General features: G+C 40.6%; 1 protein-coding gene across 11 annotated transcripts in view; it reads right to left on the bottom strand.

Moving 5' to 3' along the window:
• The window catches only part of TRPM3 (transient receptor potential cation channel subfamily M member 3), a 797,927-nt gene that overhangs the window by 163,965 nt on the left and 607,023 nt on the right, over positions 1-26,939 (bottom strand). For all 11 annotated transcript variants that reach the window (XM_070495625.1, XM_044756724.2, XM_044756721.2 and 8 more), the window contains one exon: positions 10,732-10,855. In XM_070495625.1, the coding sequence (XP_070351726.1) occupies positions 10,732-10,855 (124 nt within the window). The remainder of the gene's footprint in view (positions 1-10,731; positions 10,856-26,939) is intronic.

The raw sequence follows: 26,939 nt of genomic DNA, 5'->3' as shown, positions 1-26,939 counted from the left end.
TGAACAACTTGGAAGAAATGGACAAATTCCTAGACTCCTACAATCTCCCCAAACTGAATCAGGAAGAAATGGAGAATCTGAATAGACCAATCACAAGTAAGGAAATAGAAACGGTAATCAAAAACCTCCCCAAAAACAAGAGTCCAGGACCAGACGGCTTCTCTGGAGAATTCTACCAAACATTCAAAGAAGACTTAATACCTATTCTCCTCAAACTGTTCCAGAAAATTGAGAAAGATGGAGAACTCCCTAACACATTCTATGAAGCCAACATCACTCTGATCCCCAAACCTGACAAGGACAACACAAAGAAGGAGAACTACAGGCCGATATCACTGATGAACATAGATGCAAAAATCCTCAACAAAATTTTGGCAAACCGATTACAGCAATACATCAAAAAGATTATACACCATGATCAAGTGGGATTTATACCAGGGACACAGGGATGGTTCAACATCCGCAAGTCAATCAACGTGATACACTACATCAACAAAATGAAAAACAAAAACCACATGATCATCTCAATAGACGCAGAGAAAGCATTCGACAAGATCCAACACCCATTTATGATAAAAACCCTCAGTAAAATGGGTATAGAAGGAAAGTACCTCAACATAATAAAGGCCATATATGATAGACCCACAGCCAACATCATACTCAATGGACAAAAGCTGAAAGCCATCCCTCTGAGGACAGGAACAAGACAAGGGTGACCACTTTCACCACTCCTATTCAACATAGTACTGGAGGTGCTGGCCAGAGCAATTCGGCAGGAAAAAAAAATAAAAGGAATCCAAATAGGTAACGAAGAAGTAAAACTCGCGTTGTTTGCAGACGACATGATCTTATACATAGAAAACCCCAAAGAATCCACAGAAAAACTATTAGAAATAATCAACAACTACAGCAAAGTAGCAGGGTATAAAATTAACGTGCATAAATCAGTAGCATTTCTATACACTAACAATAAACTAACAGAAAAAGAACTCAAGAACTCTATCCCATTCACAATCGCAACGAAAAGAATAAAATACCTTGGGATAAACTTAACCAAGGAAGTGAAGGATCTATACAATGAAAACTACAAGACTTTCTTGAAAGAAATAGGCGATGACATAAAGAGATGGAAAAACATTCCTTGCACATGGATTGGAAGAATAAACATAGTTAAAATGTCCATACTACCTAAAGCAATATACAGATTCAATGCTATCCCAATCAGAATCCCAAGAACATTCTTCACAGAAATTAACAAACAATCCTAAAATTCATATGGGGGAACAAAAGACCACGAATTGCTAAAGCAATCCTGAGCAAGAAAAACAAAGCCGGCGGAATCACAATCCCCGATTTCAAAACATACTACAAAGCTACAGTGATCAAAACAGCATGGTACTGGTACAAAAACAGGTCCACAGATCAATGGAACAGAATTGAAAGCCCAGAGATAAAACCACACATCTATGGACAGCTAATCTTCGACAAAGGAGCAGAGGGCCTACAATGGAGAAAAGAAAGTCTCTTCAACAAATGGTGCTGGGAAAACTGGACAGCCACATGCAAAAGATTGAAAATTGACCATTCTTTTTCACCACACACCAAAATAAACTCAAAATGGATCAAAGACCTAAAGATTAGGCCTGAGACAATAAGTCTTTTGGAAGAGAATATAGGCAGTACACTCTTTGACATCAGTTTCAAAAGAATCTTTTCGGACACTGTAACTCCTCAGTTGAGGGAAACCATAGAAAGAATAAACAAATGGGACTTCATCAGACTAAAGAGCTTCTTCAAGGCAAGGGAAAAAAGAATTGAAACAAAAAAACAGCTCACTAATTGGGAAAAAATATTTACAAGCCACTTATCCGACAAAGGGTTAATCTCCATAATATACAAAGAACTCACACTGCTTAACAACAAAAAAACAAACAACCCGATCAAAAAATGGGCAGAGGACATGAACAGACATTTCTCAAAAGAAGATATGAATATGGCCAATAGACACATGAAAAGATGTTCATCATCGCTAATCATCAGGGAAATGCAAATCAAAACTACACTAAGATATCACCTTACCCCCGTTAGATTGGCAAAAACATCCAAAACCAAGAACGACAAATGTTGGAGAGGTTGTGGAGAAAGAGGAACCCTCATACACTGTTGGTGGGAATGCAAACTGGTACAGCCACTATGGAAAACAGTATGGAGATTTCTCAAAAAGTTAAAAGTAGAAATACCCTATGACCCAGCCATCCCATTACTGGGTATCTATCCTAAGAACCTGATATCAGATATCTCAAGAGTCCGTTGCACCCCTATGTTCATCGCAGCATTATTTACAATAGCCAAGACGTGGAACCAGCCTACATGCCCAGAAACTGATGATTGGATAAAGAAGATGTGGTATATATACACAATGGAATACTACTCAGCCATAAAAAAAGACGAAATTGGCCCATTCACAACAATGTGGATGGACCTCGAGGGCATTATGTTAAGCGAAATAAGTCAGTCAGAGAAAGACGAACTCTATATGACTCCACTCATAGGTGGAAATTAGTATATTGAGAAGGAGATCTGATCGGTGGTTACCAGGGAAAAGGGGGGGTGGGGGGAGGGTACGGAGGGGGAAGTGGTGTACCCACAACATGACTAACAAAAATGTACAACTGAAATTTCACAAGCTTGTAATCCATCATAACATTAATAAAAAAAAAAAAAACTGGAAAAAAAAATAAAAGGATATAAGACTGTATTAAAAAAAAAAATAAAGTGCTATGTAGACAACATCGTCATCATCATCATCATTGGTACAATAAAGGTATTTATTGATTGCTTATTATGTTACCTGCATATATTAACTCATTTAATCCTCATAATTAGCCCCATAATATAAATACCATTATCATCCCAATTTTCTGGAGGAGAAAATGAAGGTATCTAGAGATTAAACAATTTGCCCAATACCGTGTATTAAATGGCAGATTGAGGACTTGAAGCCAGAGAAACTGACTCCAAAGCCTGCCTCATCCTTATTCCTGGCACAGTGATATTCTAATCATCTAAAAGAGTTTCAGAACTTCCAAAAAATCAACCTGTAACCCACTGTGAGTTGAGAACACAATATAGAAAACATTTTTAAGGAAGCAATTCTTCTGTATCCTCTCTCCACTATCTCATTTAAAATATCTGGATTTAAATTATGTTAAGATGATATTCCAATGAACTTAAAAGGAGTTAGGTACAATTCAGCATCTATCTCAAAGAGCGTTTCTATTTCTCCCCAAACACTGTGTTGGAGAGAACTGTTTTCTCAACTTGGTACATGACTCTACGACTTTTAGCCATATGGCCTAAGAAGCCCCTTTTCGGCTCTAAGAGTTTCTTTCCCCCATGACCATAGAAGGTCTACGGCGCTTGTTTGGTCATTGGTGTAACACAGGGAAGGCGCTGGCTTCCTCCTTTCCTATCACACAGGGGGTTACATACATGTTTCCTCTTGTCTGTACTCTCTGTCCATTGAGATGAGCAAGGAGGCAAGGTGGACCCTGAGGATGGGATGACAGGTCACTGAAGTCAAACTGTGCCTCACTGACAGTTTCAGTGAGGACTGGAGAAAAGACAAGGATAAGGGTAGACATCTGTGCTGTACTCTATTTAGCATCTGTACTTACACATAGAACAACTGTAATGATAGCTAAAGTTATTGAGTGCTTCCTAGGAGCTGCACACTGTGCCAGTGTTGTTTCCATAGGCTGAAATGCTTAATTCTCCCAGCAACCCAGGGTCACGGGGTAACCAAGATCTTCAGGAATATCTCCTACAAGGTGCCGAGACCCTAACCTGCCAAGTAACACTAACCCTGCTGCCCCTGGTATTAAGAGTCTGACAGGCATCTACTTTTCTAAGCAAGGAACATCTTGGACTTTGTGGCCCTCTCTCAGCTATAAGATGCCTATCTGCAAAAAGAGAAGAACCCTCTTTGTTTAGAAGTCATGTTTGCCAGGTTTTCATGAATCTATGAAAGGATAGGTAGAGAGCTGCCCTTCAGTTTCCCAAGTTGTGACGGGATGTCAGCATACACTTTAAATGTGCCCTCATAAGCGAAAGAAATCTCCCTCACTGAAAGGTAGCAGAGTGGGGCCTCCAGAGCCTCATGTGTGAGGCATAGACAACACCCTCTGTTGCTTTCCTAGTGTCTAGGGGAGATTCATCAGCTCTGGCCCCTGGGGCCAACAAGCAGAGGACAGGAAGCCATGTCAGTGACATCTGGGTATTGCATGGCCTTGCACTTGGGAGGGCATGGATATAGGACATGTGAAACCCTTGGGCCAGTCTTGATCTTTTGGTGTTGTGACATTTATCCAATTGTGGTTAAAGAAAAAGAATCAAAGCTTAATCTGTGCCAGTAAGCAGGAATCCCTAAGTGTGGCAGATCCTAGAACACATGGGTGCTATTATCACTCTTTTTTAAAGCTAGGGATCCTGGGGCTCAGTGGAGGTTAAGTCACTTGAGTGATGAAGCCAGAATAGAAATCCCAGTTTGTCTGCTTCTACAGCTTGCTCTTCATAACCACCACATTAGAATGCCTCCCATAGGTCCAGCAACTTAAGCAGATGGCCCTGAATCAAATTTAAGTCTATAAACCAAATCTATGACTCCCTGAGGACACATGCCACTGTGTTAGTGGAGATTTCAAGGCAATTTATGGATACTGAATATGTATCTCTCCTCACTAATGTATATTCATCTGAATTCACTCACTCACCCATTAGACAAAGATTTATTGAGCGTCTGCTACATAGGTGCTGGGCTACTAGGCATCGTTAGGGATGAGTGAGTGCAGGGAAAACAGAGTAACAAATTAGACACAGATTCTGCTCTGAAGAGCTTACGTGGGAACTTAGAGATGTACATAAATAAGGTATACATGATATGTACCACAAAAGAGTTACAAATAAAAGAGTGAAGTGTATTCTAGGGGGGTGTGTGTGTGTACGTGCGTGTGTGTTTGGGAATTGGTTCTGTCTAACGAGCGAGTTCTAAGTTCGAATAAACGCTGGGAAGTATGAAATAAAAAAAAATGACTGTAAGAAGATCAGTTTGGTTAGCGTGAAGGGTTCATAAAAAAGCGATGGAATTTCAGACTGGAACTATAAGCAAAACATTACACTTTACATTCAGATGAGCGATGTGATTGGTTCTGTGCTGCAGCAGAAGGCTCTGGCATTATTATAGAGCAAGGGCCAGCAAACCACAGCCTGTGGGTCAAATGTGGTCCATGGCCTGTTTTTCTATGTCCAGTAAGCTGGAAATGGCTTTTGTATTTTAAAGGTTTGTTTAAAAACAAATAAGCAAACAAAGAAAAATATGTGACAGAGACCGTATGCAGCACACAAAACCTAAAATATTTACCATCTGCTTCTTTACAGAAAAGTTTGCCAACCTGTGCAGTGTACTGGATGGAATGTTGGCGGGGTGTTGGATTAGGGGAGACTAGGTTAGGAGGGGACAGCAATAGTCTAGGCAAGGAAGAATGAGGGCATGGGTGAGTGTGGAATTTGGGAAGGCAGGGCCTGGAGGAAGTCAAGGATGGTTATTTTTGCATTTGAGAGTTGTCTCAAAATGACAACTGAAATCAGAATAGTGAATGAAAGACAAAAGAGCCAAGACCTTATCTTTAATAAACATCAGTTTATAGAGTGGGGAGGAAGAGGAACTAGAAATAGAAAGATAAATGAACTGTAAGAGAAATGGCAAGGAAATAGAAAGATCATCTAACAAACGGAATCCATGGGAAAGTAACTTTGAAGAGGAAAGAGCAAGTTGACAGCGTTCAATGCTACAGAGAAGTTACTAAAAAGGACGCAGACCCGATGACCTAATATCTTTGCTTCCATTTATTCCATTAGCACATCTTCTATGTTTTGGCTTTTCCTTGCCTTCAGGTGCCCTACCCGAGTGAGAATGTGATGGTATTGAGATGCCACAGCTTCAGCTGCTAGGACATAACATGACCTATTCCTTAAGTTTAGGTTCTTAGGTTGCATGTCCATCATCTTCCAAATAAAGGTAGATACCAGGTCCCCTCTGAGTCTCCCCAAACTACCTCTTCTCTAGGTCTCTGTGTCTCTAGACATCCTTGGAAGCTTCTTGACTGATGAGGTTTAAGGAAAAATCAGTTTATTTTCTGTATTCCTGAACATCCTGAATTGATGGACTGCATAAATGTACTTAATAGTCTAGCTACAATGTTTGTGTCTAGATTTTAGAATCGTTGTTACCAGCTAGAGGAAAGTAAGAAGGAAGCTCACACTGCCCTATCATAAAGACTGTGAAGTGCATTACAAATGCAGAAGAAGCATTCAGGAGATCAAAAAGTGAAAGGTTTAGAACAACAATTGTTGGGAAGGCTATTGCCTAGAGCTGAATAAAAGGATTGCCCAGCATAATTGAAGGCCTAATTGAACCAAATTAGAACCAAATGACTCAGCTTTGGGAGTGGTATCGAGAGGTATTAAGTACACAGGGCCGAGGAATAGATAGGTGAGAGGAGCCAGATGAGGGAAGAGTGGAAATAGATAGTTTGGACTCTCAACTAGGCACAGGACAAAGAAAACTACACTTTAAAACATGCTGCCACATAGAGTATCTCAGGAGCTTTATCTCAGACTAGTGAATTATGGAGAAGTTTGCCATTCAAGTTTTCTATGAATAAAGTGATGGTGGTGGGGAGAGACGGGAGGGTGGTTGTGTTTGGAGGCGGGACGTGAATCCTAAAGTCTTGGATTTGGAAGCAGCATCAGTTTTTTTTTTTTTTTTCCCCCAAAGATTGGCACCTGGGCTAACGACTGTTGCCAATCTTTTTTTTTTTTTTCTGCTTTTATCTCCCCAAACCCCCCTGTACACAGTTGTATATCTTAGTTGCACGTCCTTCTAGCTGTGGGATGTGGGACGCCGCCTCAACGTGGCCTGACGAGCAGTGCCATGTCCGCGCCCAGGATCTGAACCCTGGGCCACCGCAGCGGAGCGCGCGAACTTAACCACTCGGCCACGGAGCCGGCCCCGCAGCATCAGTTTTGAGTGGAGACATGATTCCCAGGTGTAACTGGGAAGTGGCGGCAAGGGGAAAGCACTGAGCCCTCTGAGGCTCTGCAGCTGGGAGAAGAGGACAGTAAATTAGAGGAGCCATCAGTATGGAAATGGAGGATGATGAACTAGGAGCTGGGCGGGCATCCTCCTTCACCATGACTCATTTAGGGCCACACAGACCATGTGGCTTACATTGCTGGTCCAACCAGTACTCCTTCACTATAGAATGTCGAAAGTACATGCACTGCTCGAGCCTGGGGCTGGTGGGTTGGAAGTGGTGACAGAGGAAGGCTTCTGCAGGAGCTCAGAGAGCAGACAGGAGCTCCAAGAGGCAACAGCAGGGGGAAGGAGCTGACTTGTGCCCTGGAACTGAAAGGCTCCATGATTTCTACACACACAATCAGCCTCAGAGTGGGCTTTGCCACTTGGGGTCCTCTTTTCCTGGTCGTGACATTCTTTATGAGCAGACCCTCTTGAGGAGGAAGAGAGTGGGGGGACACTGTGTCCTGGTCCCTTACATTTGCCCCCAAATTAATATGCTGCTGTGAACAGTTTTTATCTCTGTAATTTTTATTTTTTCTGGATAATAATGATGGAACTTAGCTCCATAGGTTGGTATGTAGGGTGATACATCCTCTCAGAAGGTGACAGCTTTTGAGATGTTGTTTTGACCCAAGGTGGGAAATAAGCAGAGGAGAAGTGAATTTCTTCAAGAGCAATATGAAGTAAGTAGAAGGTAGTCTTACAAAAGGCTCCTCAAGGCATATTTTCCATGAGGCCACACGGCCCAGTGGCCCAGGTTTCACAAGCTAAATATGCGTCCACAGTGCAGGTCTTTATTACATAAGTTAATAGGATGCCAGGATGAGAAAGGTGTCAGATCAGCTTTAGAACCAAATCCCTTAGCAGAACTCAGCAAGAGTTAGAGTGCCCTCAGAATATTATATCCCACTTAGTTTGTCAAGGGAATCAAAAGACTCCTCGAAGAATATCAGAGTGAAGAGGAACTCCACTGTGAATGTCCTTGTTCTGCATGCTAAGCTACACAGTATGGTGAGTAGAAGCTACTTGGGCTCTGCCACAAGACAGCCCCAACATGGCTCTTCCTGGCTGTGCACACATGTCCTCACCTCTCCAGCCTCAGTACCCTCTGATGCTCCCTTCAAAGGGAGGAAAATAGGGGCTGGCTCAATGGCATAGTAGTTGGGTTAGTATGCTTGGCTTCAGTGGCCCAAGTTCTCAGGTTCAGATCCCCACACGGACCTAAACATGGCTCATCAAGCCACGCTGTGGCGGGATCCCACATACAAAGTAGAGGAGGATTGGCATAGAAGTTAGCTCGGTGAGAATCTTCCTCAAGCAAAAAGAGGAAAATTGGCAATTAGGTCAGGGCCAATCTTCCTCACCAGAAAAAGAAAAGGAGAAAAATAATGCCTATCTCATGTCCACCTCCTTTAGAAAGCATCTAGTACTGTCCATGCACATATATAAACCCTCAAGAATGGAAACTATTTTAATTGCACTTATGATTTTAAAAATCCTAATTTCTGCCTAGATGTGGAGATAAGGACAATTTATTTCCTTTAAGATCCGATTGCCTTAGCCCACAGCTAGGGATACCTCACATATCTTGCAATAAACACCTCATGTTAAAATGCAGTTGACCTTTTCAGCAGGGGCCATAATTACACAAGATGACAATTATCAGGCAGAATCCTAGGGAACAGTCCTATGAAATATCCTGAGAAGCATATTAAGCCTCATTTGGTTTTATGACTTCGAACTGCTTCCTAGAATTTTAATTCTAACTGCCCCTCTAGGAAATTTGCGGGACTGCTCAAATGCATAGTTCTGGTAAGATTTCACAGTCAGCATTGGCCTTAGAGCTGGAAAATCATTAGTACTCAGGAGGAAACTCATATTGTGGCAGGTGGAAACTCAGGGTTTCACACGCCTCCTTGGTGGCGGAGGGAGCCTTTGAGCTGAAACGCCTTGAGCTAACCACATCCTCCGACCTGGGAGGAAGCCAGTGGCACTCTTAGGGTTGACAGAGGCTTGCCTGGGGCACCAGCAGTCGTGACTGTGAACGCCATCTTCATGCTGGCTTCTCTATACGTGGCGTCCAGACCACCTAGGTCTACCGAGACTCAAGGATTAGAGGTGCTGTTCCGTTCTCCTCACCTCCACTCCTTTTGCCCCAAACCTGAAAGCTGCTGCAGGGCTTCACAAAGGTCACATGGATGCTTTCTGGAGATGGGTCTTGCTTAATGGAATCAAGTCCTCTTTTTCTAAATAGCAGGTTTCTCAAACTCAGAAATTGCCTCCCTCCCTTGCTCCTGGCAGTCTCAGTGAGTCCCTGTGTGTGCCCCGCTGTCCTAGGCACAGGCACACCATTGCGAACAAGACAGTTCCTGCCCTGCCTTGAGGAGCTTGCAGCCTAGTCGGGGAACTGGTTGAAGGCAGCTCGCTCCAGCTCCACTCTACCCTCTCAATCTCACTATGTTCACTGCAGCATTATTCATGATGGCCAAGAGGTGGAAGCAACACAAGTGCCCATCAGTGGATGAATGGATAGTGGTTGAGCCTTTTAGGGTCTGGCCCTGGTGCCACTTTGGAGGAGAAGTGCCTCCTTGATGTCTCTAATCATTCCAGGATGCCCACGCTGACTTGAGATGGCCCAGAACCTGAGTGAGGCCACTGCTCAGGTTTAACTGCTCCTTTCCCTCCCCTGTCACAGGCTCAAATGACCTTCCAGAACAGTCTCCACTTGCTGAGACCTACCGGGAATCTACCCCAAGTGGGCAATGTGCTATGTTTGCTTCAATGAGACAATGTCTGTACAAAAAAATTTCCCACGGAGATTAAACACCACAGGTTTTGAATCCTAGTTCCTCATTTACTAATCGAGTGAGCTTGAGTTTTCTCATCTGTAAGGTGAGGATGATAACTATACCTCTCTCATCAGGACCGTGGCAGAGATCACAGGGGATAGTGATGTAAAGATTTACCACCCTACCTGGCACATAGCCAGCGCTCCGTAAATGCTCCCTCAGGTGGTTTCTTCCACCCTAAAGAAGGTCTCTGTGATTACACCACATTTGCAAGACCCTTTCCCCAGATGTAAGAAATGTTTCATTAGCTATCAGAGGACGCTTCAGAAACTACAGAAGTTTCCAGGAATCCTTTGAATACATTTCTCCCTTTTCTATTTGTATGATTAGCATATTAGCTTGGACCCTGTGTCACTAAGATATTTGACAATAAAAGCACATCACAAGCAAAGTGAAACCTCAAACCTAGGAGAGGATCAATGGAAGCATCTTCCAGGAGGAAACCTATTTTCTCTCTTCAGCTCATTTGGGTGAGGTAATCGGAGGCACTTGGAAGGAAGTCAGGCTAAAACTTCAGTAGGAAGTCAGGCTAAAACCCTGCTGCACACACTTCATTAAATCCAGGCAGGAAAAGCAGGGTCTTAACTACTGCAGGGAGCAAACTACAGGAGCCAGCGGAGCCTGAGGAAGGTTGCGAGCTTGGCCAGAACTAAACAACAGTGGGTGCAGGACTCAAGAAGATGGTGAAACAGACAGAGGGAACGTGGAGAGGGCTCTGCCACTCATGGGGAACACTTTACATACCAATTCCTTCTTCTTCATGCACTCCATGAGGATGATGAAGAGATGCTGAGCCTGGGTTCGAGTGTATGTGAATGTCTTCTGGATGGTCACCAGCAGCTGGTCCCTCAAAGATTCATTTATAAGTCTGCAAGGAAAAATAATGTCAAAAACAGGTCAACCCAGCTCCTCTACAGTATGTATTTCTGAGAAAAATTATAGAACACAAGAAAGCATTATGAGGATTTACTTTAGAGAGGAGTTCTTTCTGTATTTTTCTCACAACAGTTATTCGACTGTGATAATTTAAAAAACCAGTGCATTTAAAAATAAATCCATTTTAATATTTCAGAACCTAAAAGAGTAAAGTAAGAAGATTGATTTAGTTCTTTTGTCTCTCTCTTTCCGTAATATATGTGTCTAATACTCTCTTTCTCAAGTATTGTTATCAAAAAATGCCTTCAATTAATCCTTTGCATCTTGGTAAAAAATTTACTGTGTTACTTATCTGAAGAAGATTTAAATTTCAACTTTATCTCTAGTTGTGGAAAGAAAGCTTATATCCCAGTAATGGATTTCTGAACACCAGTGAGGAGAAATAGGACTTATGTTTCCTCTAAAATCATTCCATGTAAGTGGTAGCTTATCTGACCTATGATTCAGGACATCGTTATGCTGAGCTTTTACTGTGTTACAGCCAACGAGAAGAGTCTGACCAATAAAGACATATCATATTGACTATTTCATTAAAAGACAGTTTTCCTACTATAAAGAATGAAAGAAAGCAAGGAAGGTGCATCATGTCCAATCAATGCTCTATTATCTCTTGAATAGGGACCAAATCATAACTAAATTTTAATTCCTCTCCCGCTAGCCTGGTGAGAACTAGGCTGTCTCTACCAGCCATCAAATGGCAGATGAAAATTCACTTTATTATTAACAGATATTGTCCGAAATCAGGAACATAAAACTGCTCTCAAGGGCCAGTGACCAAATTATCATAATTTGCCCAGTATTTTACAGTTCGCAATTTTTTTCATAGTTGAAGTATCAGCAACTCCTATATATGACATAAAATATAATTATTCTCATTTGGTGCTTACAGGAACCCAATAGGCAAAGGATTTGTACAGTTTAAAAGGGAAAGATAGTGTAGCCAGAAAGAGCCAGCTGCTTAAGGTCACTCAGCAGAGAAGTGGTAGAGCCAGAACTAGTTTTTCTGATTCCTTGTCCAGTGCTCTTTCCACTACACCACGCTGCCTCTTATTACACCAAGCGCACTACACCGCTGCCTCTCTTCGTCACTGTGGCTGATAGAGAAGGACATTGTGAAATTTCCTTTAACAGAAAGCATGACAAATTTTGTTGCTTAAAATAAAGCAAGATGGGAGGCCTGAGAATATCTTCATATCACTGGTCTGCTGTGCCCCAGGATTGTGTGAGGATTCACCTGGGTGTACTAGGTTGGGCATTATGGTGGCCCTACTTTGAGGAGGGTGCATTCCCCATGACAGAATTATACCAAGATCTTGGAACGTCACTTAGCTTGATGGAGAACTGGGTTAGCCCTTCTGCTCCTCAGGAAGATTTATATCATGAACATATACATTTAGGAAAAGAAGGTGGTCCAGATAAGGTTACAAAATGATTCCAGATCCTCTCAAGATTACTAAATTATTTTGGAAGACTCTGTGGCCTTAGGTGTGGGCCAGTCTGAAACCTTTCATTCATTCATTCATTCAACATTGCTTAGGGGTTTCTATTTAGTGCCAGGGCTACAGGGATAGATGAGATATACACACTCCCAGCCTTCGTTGAACTTAGACACCCGAGGAGTAGAAAGACAGGAATCAGCAATGCAACTGTGATTGACAGTGATGAAGAAGTAGAGAAGCTTGTGGCAGGTGAGTATAATCTAATCTAGGAGGTTCAGGGGAGACTCCTCTGAGGAACTGCTGTTTTATCTGAGACATGGAGAACGAATGAGCGTTAGCGTGGTCAGCGGGGTCGGGAGCCGGCTAAGAGCGTTCTTTGCAGGAAAAAACAGCATGAATAGGCCTAGTTAGGAGAAAATAAAAAGAAGGTTGGTATGGTTTGAGCATAGGGAGTAAAAGAAAGAGTGGAACAAGATGGGGCTGCAGGAGGGATGAGCAAGGACAAGATCATGGGGGACTTTCCAGATAGTGTTCGAGACTTTGGATGTTACCCCCAGGCAGTGAGAAGCCATTGAAGGATTTAAGTTGGAGAGTGACATGATTACATTTGTGTTGCCAATGAATCTTCTTGAAGAGTCCAAACATGAGCAGTCAGACCTGGACATGTGTCTACTTCTCAGGTAACCCATGTGGATGGGTCTAGAGGGTTCTGTAATATCAAGTGTACATACAGGTTGTACATGATTAACAACAGGAGAGACTCTCCTGATTAGCCACTTGATAGAGCCCGTCATTTGCAGCTGTCTAATTTCGATAACAACTCAAAATTTGTTTTCCATTGCCAACCATCTGTAATGGAGTCCCAGTTCCCTGAGGTCATTAGCTGTTTGAAGGATCTGTCTGTCACTTGCATCCAGCCTGTCACTTTGTGAAAATTGAGGAATGATATGCAACTTAGCTGACACTGATTGAGGGCTTCAGTGCTTTGGAGAGCTGAAAGGCACTAAGAATCTTATACTATTTAGCCCAATTTTGCAACGGACTGAGTTGTGGCTTTGGCTAAATCATTTAGCAATAAGAACCATGGAATTCTACTTCTAGAAGGAGAACAATTCTCTAGGTTGGTGTTTTCCAAAGTGTGGGATGCCTGTCATTGATGGAGCAGAGATGGTTTTCAGTGGAACAAAGGTGATCTGGTCCTTCCAAAGGACTAAGTTATACTCGTTAAATATTAAATAACTGTTATTTCTGGTTCAATTCTTTTCCCATCTTTCTGAGTGCATCAAGAGGAAAATCTCATTTTTGATGCTTTTTGGCCTTTAACAGCTCCCCAATATTTGAAAATTTCTTCCCCTTTTGACAAAGAAATAACAGCTATTATGTCCTATGCCTTTGGCAGAAAGAGTTTAATAACACAGTGTTAAAAAAGATCCCACATGACATTTGACGTGTTCATAGCACGTTATAGCTTATGACACACAGCAGCCTACAGAGATAATCTCATTTGGTCTTCGTAACTATCTGAGTCAAGCAGGTATTCCATTCTGCAGAAGAGGAGACTGTGGCCCAAAGAGGTTAAATGATTTGTGCAAAGTCGCATAGCTTGGTGCTCTCAATACTTGAGTTGATTCTATTGCATTCAGCCTTCCTTCCGTGCTGCTGCTTTTCCTGATTGTAATCTATAAATATGTCTTTCAGTTTCCTAATTGTCTGCGTTGGAGGTAGAAATTTAAGCGTATTCACTGTGAGAAATTGCTTTTCCTTTTTTGTGATATAGAGAACATCTGAAGGAAATCAGATGAGTTTGAAGAAGATAAGGGGAAACCAGTAAATGAAAACAATGGCAAAGTGCGTGGAGTACATTGAAGATTAAATTTGCTTCTAATTTTTCACAAGTATTTCCCATGCTGAACTAGATTTTTTTCTATTTGGCACAAAGGCTTCCTCTGTGTTCTCCAAGTACCCTTTCTTATTGTGTGGCCATATTCCTTAGGATTTTGGAAGCCTGCTTTCCTGAAATTATTGCTTTCTTAGCTCTTCTCATTTTTTTTTTCTTCACAACACTGGAATGATTTAAAAGTCTTGACTGTGATATTTAATCTTCAGCAAAAATAGAAACAAGCCCATTTTTAGATTTCTTTTTATGGCATTAGAATAGTGATTGAAAATTTCTTGACATCAAAACATGGTCATAGTATTATGTAAAATTTTAGTTCTAGAATTGAGTCTTTGACAAAGTGGTGCCTATTTACAGAAACTGTTAATTTGTGGCTCCATATGTACCAATGCTATTTTTGGTATACCTCAAATTAGAAGGTTTTCTGATTTAAGAAGTGTAGTCATTAAAGTGAGGAAAATCTCTAAGCTATGGCATTTGTGTTTCCATTTAAATGCTGTACTTGTGATCTGGAGCTCTTTAGACGAGTCACAGAGTTATTTGAAATAGGTCAGTGTTCAGACAGTGCTCAAAAGGTCCCACAGTTTGTTATTAGTATTCTGTTCAAATGCTGCCAATACAACCCACATGTACACTCTTTTCTCAGGAGGAATATAATTACCTGCAATATCAGAGTTTTGTTCCCGGATACAAAGTTAGAAAATGCATTTTGAATTCAATGGCACTTGAAGAGCTGGACTGAGGTGACCGAGGTTAATGACTTTTGAGGAGAGGAGGCTTTCTTGTGTCCTCCATAGACACTCTCTATTAACTTATTCAGATACAATATGAGAAAATTTTACTTATGTAAATAAAAAAAGATTGTTAACAGTATCACAATTTGGTACTTAAAAAAGTATCATTTCCCATGGAATCTCTAATGCTCTAAAGAAAAATGAAATTTTATCATTTGCTTGAAGCTAAAGCAAGTTACTAAATGAGATATTAAGGGCACAGAAAGGTTACCATGTCTTGTCTAACATCACAGAGAATGGTATTTTCCTTTTCTATCTCCTCCCCTTCTTCTTATTTAGTAAAAGTTACCACTTCCTCCCAAATGCCATGACTCTGGGGTCACAAGTGACAGCATGATTCTTCCCAGAGAGGCAGGACAGCATTGTGAATAAAAGCATCATGGCCCCCAGGCCAGGCTGCCTGGAGCTAAGCTGTCACTTGCTAGCTATGTGATCTTGTGCAAGTTATTTAGTCATTCCATGTCACATTTTTCATATATGTAAAATAGGAATTAAAATAGTATAATCATAGACCTGTGACTATTAAATGAATTAATTTTCGGAAGGGGCTTAGAAAAGTGCCTGACACATAGCAAGTCTTTTGTAAGCATTTGCTGTTATTTAAACATAGTCCTACAATGCTCCTTAAGAAAGAGTCCCTGACATATTCCTTCTTGTCAAGTGGCATGACCTGTGACTGGGCCCTCTGTGGGCAATTCAGAGCTCTTTCCTGGGATCGACAGTGCTCTGCATACCTGATGAGCCCGATGGTTGAAGGACCATTACAATCTAGGCTGAGGAAATAAGTTTCCCACTTCAGAGAGGTCAGAGATCACCAATTCTTTCTTACATTTGGGAAATAGAGATACTTAGCTGATTTAAGAGACTTAATTATATGTACATCTATTTATGTATTCATTCGACAAACAACATTGCTGCCTACTATCTGTCAGCACTTTGCTAAGGGTAGAGAGATGAATAATATTCAATTCTAGTCTCAAAGAACTCACAGAGTTGTATGCCGTATATTCTGGTAATCTCTTAATAGGTAACTCACCCCCAAACATAGTGATGTAAAACAGTGTTTATTTATTGTGTTAATAATTTTGTGGGTCAGGAATTCACGCAGAGCACAGCAGGGATGACTCATCTCTGCTTCTTGATATCTGGGACCTCAGCTGGAGAGGCTAGAAAGGCTGAAGATGGCCAAATGGCTCAAGTGGGGCCATATGTCTGGGGCCTCAATTCTTCTCCATGTGCTGTGTGCTGGAGCTGGCATGTCCAAGATGGCCTTTTTACTTCCAAGTCTGGGATAGCTGAGAGAACTGACGGCTGGCTGGCATTGCTCTCTGGTGGTTGCAGCGTAGATGGACTTCTTGCATGGCAGTGGACTTCTCATGAAGTGGGGATTCCAAGACAGAGTGTTCAAAGAGGCCCAGGCAGAAACTGCAAGGCTTCTTAAGACTTATCCTCAGAAGTCCCCGAATATCATTTCCTTACACTCACTTAATCAAGCAAGTCACTAAGAGCAGCCCAGATCCCAGAAGAGGGAAGGAATAGACTCCAAGTCTTGATGAGAGAAAAGCATGAACACACAGAGATGGAATATATTGATGGCGATCATCTCAGACACAAGCTACTCCATTGAGTGATTCTGTTCAGATGAGACATTGTAAAACAGAGATCTTTTCCATATTTCAGTGATACACAGCCTCAGCTGCCTTACTTTGAATTCTCTTTTAACAACTGATTATAATGAGAACCACCATTTTCCTTAAAAGTGCTAGTCTAACCACTCATAAATATTTTTTAAATGTTATTACTGATTTGAAGCATAGAACTTGTAACTATTTTCTCCTCTGCTCCAGCTGCCTATTTACATCTATTTAGCACCTACTGTGTACCAGGTTATTTCTTTTTGGCCTTGAGCACCTGGCCAGAGCCTGTTTTTCATGGATCCCATCATCAAATTTTCTCCCGTACATGCTGTATGTAAGGGACATCTTCAGTAAAATGCGTGTATGCTTGGGTCAACCTTTAAAGCCCAGGATAAGTTACTATCAAAAACAGTGGGTATTTTCTTTGTGCTCTTATCTCACTTTGGGGTCTGTGTACAGAGAATGCAACAACAGAAACTTTTGGCTTTGACAACTCTTTCCAGAAACTGGATAACAGAGGAATGTGACTTCCTAAAATATTGTTCAAGTTTACCTCAATCTTGATGTACCTTGGGTTGGACCCTTATCATGTCTTACTCAGATGGTACCAAGAGAGGACCACTGATTGGTTTCTTCTCTATCCTCCTCTAATCTGTTCCCCACAATGTTGATAGATGGTTCTTCTACAAAGTAAACATGATTCTATCACGTCCTTCTTAAAACCCTGCAATCGCTTCCTATCACTAGCAAGATAACACCTCAATTTGCATATGACATTAAAGGCTTGTCATGGTTTCTCCCCCCAGCCAGGCTCATCTCCTGCTACTCTATCACACAAATCCCATGATACACTCTCACCCACACACGCCAAAGTCTTGCATGCCTCAATAACCCTTGAACTTGCTATACCTGCTGCTTGGAATACTCGCTACACTTGAACTCATCATTCAAAACTCATCATTCGAAACTCAGCTCAAACTCCACCTCCTGTGTAAAGTGTCTGATGACCACTCTCTTGGTGATCCCACAGCACTTGATACATACTACTACAATTATTATATGGCATGAAAATTATTTGTTTATATTTCTGTCTTCCTCTGGTAGATTATGGATTCTTTGGAGCAGTGATTGCATCTTTATTCTGCCTGTACCTTAAGCTCTGGAGGAGTGTACAGTTCGACATTGGCTCTAGAAGAATGCTTGCAGATTGACAGAGTGAATGAGTAGCTTCCTGCTTTGTGGCAGCTAACCGGGTGGTCTTCCACACACTTCTTTGTTCCTCATAGTGGGATGAACTTCAAACCTACCAAGGGAAAATGGGAGAAGTGGCATAGGGTTTTGTCCCCCCACAATGTGTTTTTCTTGATCCTTTTTCTTTCCATTAGATTCATCTCTGTGAAATATTCTTAACCTCTGCCTATCTTTCTTTAAACTCACAGGGTACTTAGAAATGAATTGGCTGCCCAACTCAAAAATCAATATTTGGCTCTACTTCTGGAGACTGTTATCCCTCTTTGAATTGCTTTGTAGCTATTGTCAGGGGCAGATTCTTATTCAATTTTGTCTCTCCCATGATGCATAGGGAATTATCTTGCCCATAAAATTGCTCAAGAATTGCTTGAAGACTTTAAAGACTTCAGTGATATCAAGATAATTTCCTTCATATAGATCTTAGTGGTTTTGACAAGTAGAAGTAATTATATCACACAGAAATCAATTCAACATACGTCTATATTTTTTCAATTAATTCCATGTCATACATGGGAGGGATGAGGTCAGTTCTGCAATCTGTCATAGAAGATGGAATGACATCATTAAGGCACTATAATATGGTGCCATTGGTTGAAATCCAGTTCCTTTATTTACTACTTGAGGGACCTGAGACAGGTTATTCATTCTCTTTAAGCCTTCTTCTCCTTATCTGTTAAGTAGGGTGGAGGGTGAGGTTGTATAAGTCTTTTAAGATTGATGCATTTGGGAAAAAAGATCCTCTATGGAAAGCACCTAGTATTGTTCTTGGCACATAATCGGTGTTCAATAATCGGCAGGTTTTGTGTTGTTAAGTACCCTGGAGCTTTCACACCTGCAGAGAATCCCAAGGATGCCTAGCTCAGAGCTGAAGCAAGGTAGCTGGTGTGTAAATTAGCTGGAAAAGACCATCCCTATGGAGAAGAGAATGATTGCAGTGTTTCTATAAAAGTTGGATGGGGCAGGTCTGTGAATGGCATGAAAGAGGCTACAATGCAAAACGACTTAGCAAGGGTACCACTGGAAAGACCCTATCAGCTCTTGGATTATGCTCATCAAGGTCATGTAGAACCAAACAAGCCAGTGATGCTAAGATGCCTTAAAACCAATACTCTTAAATAGTTTTATGCCATCTTGAAGTCAAAGAGGTGTTAGGATCAGAATTCTTACTTGACTGTGACCTCCTCCTGAAGATCAGATTGTGATATTTCTGGAGTCTGTATGTTCTAGGGAAAGCGCTATTCTGAAAATTCTGCTGAGGGATTTGAACTTCAGGATAAAAGAATGACGACTTTATAGCAACCATTTTACAGATGAAGAATCTGAAGCCTACAGAGGTGAACTGACGTGCTAAAGATTATATAGTTGCTAAGTATCAGAGCTGGGCTTGGACGACAAGATCAGGAAGGATGAATTATACTAACCTAAATACGTAGGTTCAATTCCATGTAGTAATGGACAGTTAGAGGTCTGCTGTTTAAATGATCACATATGAGTGGAGATTTCTTCTGTTTTATCCCTGAGCCAGAATGCTATATATCTTATGTGCGAGAAGACTGAGTAGTGTGATTTCAAGGATCCATTACTTTCCCAGAGTTACTCCTCTAGCTTATCAGACGTCCAAAGTTTCATTTAATTAATTGTAAGGCAAACAAATATTTTGTGCAATAATTAGAAACCTTAAGAGAAACTCTTGTGATAAGTGATAAATCGTGTTAAATTCAAACTTAACTGACTGATGGTGGTGGTTTTCAGAAAACACTGCTTGAACAGACTGCTGGGGAAGACGTGAAAGGAACACAGAAAAATGGCCAATAGATGGGATGGGATGGCTGGGTCATTACTCTGCACGAGTTTTTACTGAGGATCAATTCCAGATACAGAGGGCCTCTATCAGCGAAGGCCTGTGAGAAATAGTGCCTCTGATTTAGCTTTAGTATCTAGCCTCGAAAGGCTGTTCACCTGGGCTTCTCCTGAGGTTCCCATCTAGCAAGATGAGGTAGTTGGAAGGATCTTAGAGAAACTGCCTGTAGTTGGGCAGGATGTACGTGCTTTGATGATGCAATCTGTTCTCTGAAAAATTTCACTTACTACCACCCATAGGGTGATTATTTCTTATGTTTGTTCATTTTCTTTTCTTTCTTTCTTTTACTTTTTTTCCTCACCCTAGAATTCTGAGCCAGATATAGTAAAACAGAAGACACAGATAGACATACAAAATGAAACAGAAGGTGGGTGGTGCAGTGGGGTTCAAGTGGTAAGAGAGGCACTTAGTACCTATTCTAAGACAAGCTTTGTGCTACTCACTTTACAAGTGCCATTTCACAAAGACACATTCATTAAGAAAGTTCTGACCAGACCGTAACTCCTTCGATGCATGGACTCTACATTCTATTACTTATGTATTCTCTTCTCTCAGTGCTCATCAAGGTGCTGATGGCAGAGGCTTTTCCACCACCCCCTTACCTTGATTCCTCTCATCCTTCTCTTTTTCCCCATAGCATAGCACCTTCTAAAGTATGATACAACGTGCTTATTTGTTATGTTAATTATTTATCTACCTAGCCCTGCAATAATGTAGGCTCTGCAATGGCAGGAATTTTTGTCTATTTGGTTCACAGGCTTATTTTTGCCAGTGCCTAGACCAGTGCCTGGAACATAATAGGTTTTCATGAACTATCTGTTGAATGGCTGAATACATAATGTTAGTTGGATGAAAGAATGTAATAATTAAAAAACGAAGGGAACAATGTTAAATAACATTGGAAATCTGTCAGACATCCAGGGGTTCCCAGTTTAGGGGACCCCAGCTGCAGAAATGCTAGAGTTGCGCTATCCAACATGCTAGCCATTAGCCACACATAGCAGTTCAAGTTTAATTACAATTAACTAAAATTTAAAATTCAATTCCTTGGTCACGCCACAATTCAAGTACTCAGTGGCTATCTGATCAGACAGCAAAGATAGAGAACGTTTCCGTCATCACAGAAAGTTCAACTGGACAGCACAACATTCTCTTGACGCAGACAGAGCTGTCAAGCTCTCCACCTTAGGCAGGGACAAGCAGGATACTTAGATGAAAAATCCCGAACAGTGTTGGCTGTGTCTCTGCTATTTCTCTTCTTTCCTTTGCCTTTGTTATGAATGTGCCAAGAGTAGAAATTGAAGTGTTGCCAAAGGATATAGGAACTGCCACATGGTCAGGTAGCTTCTCTGCTGCCAAAATTGTAAGGAAAACACATCCTCTGAGTTTGTTCCAAGTGAAATCCCATCAGTGAATATTGCACATAGCCAGGCAAGAGCAATAGTCACAATTTTATTGTTTTAGGCCTGGTCTAAAAGACAGAATCAAAGCTGGACTGAGATGTGTAGGCTCCCTGGGCAGGCAAAACACTGGCACCTCTTCAACTGACATGCTTTAGATGTTGGTCCAACATTTATTCAGAGGAGAAGTTAGCCAGCATGTGTGAGAAGCGGGAGAAGATGGAAGCTGGGGGCATCTTCCTCTGTTGTCTGGAGTGACTTAGCTCTGGGGCCAGCAAACTGCCTGCAGTTACTGGATCCCGTCGTCCTTGGAGTAGCTAGGGGTAGCTGCTAAGAGCATGGGTTCCAGCCCCTGTCTGCCTGGGCAGACCACTCTAACTCTGAGATGTTAAGCAAGTTTTCTGTCTTCAGTTTCCTCACTTAAAAAGTGGGATGATAATTAAAGCTACCTCATAGAGTTCATGAAATAAAATGTTTAGATCAGGTTCTTGCATGTAGAATCTTTCAAATATATTAATTTCAATTCCTTAAGCATGGTGTTGGGGAGAGGGTTTGGAGGTGTGGGGAAAAGGAGGGGTATATCTAAATTCTCTCTCAAAGTAATTTGTCAAACTCCATATCCTACTCTATGAGATGTTGAGGCAAATATAATTTTCTCTATTTTTTATGTATTCTGTGATGGATTAGTTCCCAGCTGTTTTTTTTCTAATTATTCTTTCTTATAAATTATCCATAGGCAACTGCTCAGTTAGTTTGTCCTTCAGTCCAGCTCCAAACAGTACCCCACAATGAACAGCTTCTGGTCCATCATATCCTGTGCATTATGCCTGTGTGGAAAGGCTCATCTCATCGGATAATTTAAAGACTGACGTACTTCACAGTGTTGATAAAAAATTGACTGCTTCCTAAGTATCTTTTAGGCAGATACGTTTCTTATTTTTCCCTTGGCTTCATAATTCACTGTGTTCTTTGATAATTGCCTGGTGGTAATATATGGGGCTCTCTAAGATTTTGTTTTAAAATCTTTTTTTATTGAGGTAACCTTGGTTTATAACCTTATAAATTTCAGGTGTACATCGTTATGTTTTGACTTCTGTGTAGCCTACATTGTGTTCGCTACCAAAAGTCTGGTTGCCGTTTGTAAGATTTTGTCTTCATTCTAGAGCAAGAGTAGACATCCATGACATGTTGACTGTAAATTTCTTTCTTTGCATCGTTGTTAATCTATCACAGTAATCTATCCTCTGAGCCCAGGTGTGGCCCCAGGATCATTCTCAACCCATCATTCCAGGAAATCAGTACCAATTGATTATTGTTGACACTCAAGATGAAAACTATTTGTCATTTATGCACTAGAGATAATAAAATATCAAATATACTATCTAAATGGTGAAAATCAAGGAGGTCACAGGATTAAAATCTCCAAAGTTTAGGTCTGTCTCCAAGACACTGAACTGTGGCTTCCATGGAGTTAGAGGAACTGATTCTTCACTGCTTACTCAAGACCTTTAGGGTAACTACTCATGGATGGACACCTGGTTGGCATTGAATATCCCCAAAAAGACAATAAGCATGTATGTCAACTTTAGGAGTGTTGTCCAACAATTAGGACAATAAAGAAAAGGCTTTATTGAAACTGAATGGAGACTTTTCTAGACAATGTAGTCCAGTCTTGAGTTAACTATGGAGTGCTACTTCAATGCATCTTTAGAGTTTCTGTGGTTGAAGCAGCTTTTATAAGCAGGTGGTCACTGCTATAAATAGTTTTCATAAATCCTGTGCTCCATAATCAACATCAGAGAATTGCTTGGGGAATCTGGGGGAAATCCATTAAGAATATCTCAAACTATTAATGGTGCCTCTGGGTGAGAGATGTTAATCCACTATATTTCCAGCAGCTGCAGGTTCTAATGTCAGCCAAGTTGATTCAGAATTCATTGCCTCTGAGGCAGAGGGATTAAATATCAGGACAGTGTATTATCTATACCTCACTCAGATGAGTTTTAAATGTATTTGTGGATTTTAAAGTCCTCACTACTTCTTTTCATGAGAGAGAGGCTGTGTCATAGAACTTCAGGAAAAAATCTCCGAGAAATGAAGCGGGTAAAGAAATGTACATGTATATCTCTTGCGAAGGCAGAGGGCTATGTCAGCATGCTGTGCTCGGAGAGCTGTGACGAGGACAGTTCAGTTGGGTTGTTGGGTAAGCAGAAGTTTCCTTGAGATGGCTCTAGAGAGAGGCTGGGACCAGAATGCAGAGTCTTGAGTCTAAGCAAAGGAATGTAGAATTGACCTGTAGATTAAAGGTCTTCACCTGGGTTCTACAAAGAAGCTCCTGGAATTCTGAGGAGGAGCTCCAGGGCTTCCTTAGAGGGTGAGAGCCAGGCAGAGAGAGGGAGACTCTAATCCAGTGGTTCTCAAAGTATGGTCCATGGATGAACAGCAACCTGGGCACTCCTTTGAAATGCAAATCACCTGGTCCCAACCGGACTTACTGAATTAGAAAATCTGAGGTGAGGCCCAGCAATGTGTGTTTTAACAAGCCCTCTGGGTAATTCTGATGCAAGATAAAAATTGAGAACCGGTGGTCTAGGCCTTCCACGTCAGCTTCAATAGAGCACATCTGTGTCTTGTTTTATATGTTGGACTTCTACCTGGGATTTCATTTGAGAAAGGATTCAGGGCTTTAGTGAAAATCAATACTACAGGCCAGTAGGGATTTGTGACTCTTAAATGGTTGTCCATTGCAATTGTAAAGTCAACGGAAAGTGAAGTAAGACCTTCTCATGGCCCTGATGACTGTCGGTGGCTTCTCAAACAGCTGAGAGAGCCATCATTCACAATCAACTAGTACCAGTTCACGCTTAAATACTTTTGCTTTTCTCATTCTCTTTTTCAGTTGTTAATGCATTTTGAACTGTCAGAAAATAATTTTTAAAAGAAATAAGGATGTAAGTGAAATGAATGCCCTTAAGAAATCCATATAAATAAAAATACTAACAGAGAAGTCTACCAGTTCTGTCAAAATGAGTATTTTTGTGGTATAGCTTGCTCTTCAAGGGAGGAACTTTCAAGTCTGACATATGTTTGGAACCAAGAACAGCTGTGATAAAGAAATAAGGCAATTCATACACTTTTCAAGTCAACTGGGTTCCAAAGACAAAATTTGGCAGAGGGTAGAAAATTCTTGCGGTAACAATGCAATGACTTGTGTGAGCAGAATGCACATGACGCAGAGAAAGTGAAGAAGCTATTTTTAAAACCACCAGAGGAGTATAAAGAGAAATCTAATTTTTATAAATTTTAAAAGAGTTTTTGAAAGTGTGGGCCATGGATCGCTCTCATTGGAATCACCTGGGGGTTTGGTTTCAAATATAGTTTCCTGCACCGCAACCCAGGTACAATGAATCAGGACATTTAGGGGACTCTGTGTCTCCTAATGCTTTCCAGATGATTCTCAGGCATGCTGAAGTATGATAACCATGTACTTATTTTGAATGTTTTCTATATAACAAGTAGTCAAGAGTTAGCTAAGCAAATCTCAGAGGAACATAATTAATAGTTACCTTTGAAATCTTCACTTGGCATTGATGGGCTATCTAAAAGTTGTGGGCAGTGGTTCTCTAAAAAGGATTTCTTTATCATAAGGGATTACCCAGCTATGTGTTTCTCTGATGTTTACTGTTTATGTTCAAGGCCACACTTTCCCAAAATGGAGTTGAGCATTCTAAAGTAAACTTAATCAATGTAGAGAACTGATTGACCAATTTAAATCAATAAAACTACCCCCCTCTAGTACTTTCTTCCATGAACTCTAGATTTTTTTTTTAAGTCAATGCTTCATTCTCGCAATGTTGACACAACATGGAGGGATCAAAGAGAAAATTGAAGGATGAAATTATTTGTTTTATTTTGTACTTTCCTAAATAAATGGAGCTACTCTAGCCTTGTGGAACTTGGATACAATGACACAGGTATCAATACAGCTATATCTTTATATATTCCACAGAAGGAAAATTACAATAAGACTCTCTCCGTGAAACCTTCTCTATCTGCTCCAACCTACGCCTCCTTCCGCCTTCTTAGAATTCAGTAGCTAACATCTAATTGAAAATTATTTGTTATTAGATTAGTTCAAATGAGATTATAAGTCTTGAGGAAAGGTATACTTTTTGCGTAAAACACACATTAAAAAAAATACCTGGCAATTGATTGATTTGAAAAGTCACGTTATCTGTCCTACCTTTAAGTTTTCACTTAAATTTTAAACATGCATACACACATATGTAAATATGTAAATAATTATAGGCATTAGTATATATACTTAATTATGCATAATTAAATTTTATCAAATTAACCTATCAATTAAATTTATTTCATTAAATTGAATTCAAGTATATGTAAATTAAATTTAATAATATACATACACACAAACACACCGCCACTTAAAACACCACCGTACTATCTCACAGAATTTGTCCCCTTTACCAACTCTCCTTCAATCTTATTCAGATTGATTCTTTTTTCTGTCTTGAGTTTCATAAGAGAGGGTAAATATTAACTTTTTCTCGGTCATGCATGCTGGCCCTCAGTTTAGATCCAACTTTTGATGGCAAAGAGGAAGAGGAGCAATAGTCATGATATTGCCATTTTGTGGATAATTAACATACCAGTTTCTGTTGAATAGATTCACAGGAGGAATGCCCCCCTTGAGTGCTTTGTCCTCTGTGCTCTTGTAACACTAATATATTTATTATCATAGCACACATGACCTTCTAGTTGTCTATATTCATGTCTATGATTTAATCTCCATTATGAAGTCCCTGAGAGGACCATGTCTTGCTCACCCCCTAACAGTTCCATGCACGTAATAGGTACTCAATAAATGTTAACTTGGAAAACAGTTTACAAAAACAACACTTTCACAAATAAAGCCACTGGTATCCTTTGTCTGTACAAGATGTTTCCAACATTCCTTACTTCCCTTCTGAGAAAGTTACTTGATTCTGAGAAAGAATCAAGTTTTGACATGCTTTCTTATAGAAAATTCTCAAAAAGAGACGGGAAAATGAAATTAACAAAATCTCAAATGGACACTTGAAGTCAGAATGTTTGATATTTGTTTCCTTCTTCCTCACTTGACATTCCAATTGTGTCCAGATCATGCTGGAATACAAACCATCGAGATCAATTACTTTCTTTCAGCGGATCTTACAGAGACAAATGATAGGGCTGTGACATCCTTCAGCTTTAGATGGAAATCTCTCGAGGTGCAGAACGTCAGTGACCACTGCATAGAATGATATGCCCTAGGGAATTCAGGCTACACCTGGGTTTCTAAAATGACTAGTTTTCTGGTGACTTTCTCCTGTCTTTGTTCATTTTGATATGTATTTGGAAAGAAACAAACTTCTGTCACATCTCTGCTAGGGTATAGTTATATAATTTGAAGCCACGCAACATATTTTTCCTTTTTCATCTCCACTTTGTATTCCATTTGTCTTCACCTCAGCTAATCAAAAAATGTAGGGACCCTTATTAAGCTCCCTTTAAACAGGAAAATCAGATTTTTATTTGCGATATATTATCTATTCCCTTGTCCTCAAGAGCAAGCCATTGCTCATTTTTACGTCGCATTTTCTAAGGCAGATTCCACTGGGACATAAGAAGGTGAAGTCTATTGGTGTTTGCCTCATTGATAACTTCCCAAAAGTTATGAACAGACCACTTAAAAGCT

This window comes from Equus asinus, chromosome 23, assembly GCF_041296235.1.
Source record: "Equus asinus isolate D_3611 breed Donkey chromosome 23, EquAss-T2T_v2, whole genome shotgun sequence".
In the NCBI taxonomy this organism is placed as follows: Eukaryota; Metazoa; Chordata; class Mammalia; order Perissodactyla; family Equidae; genus Equus; species Equus asinus.
Note: the sequence above shows the minus strand (reverse complement) of the source record. Positions and strands in the feature narration are given on the sequence as shown.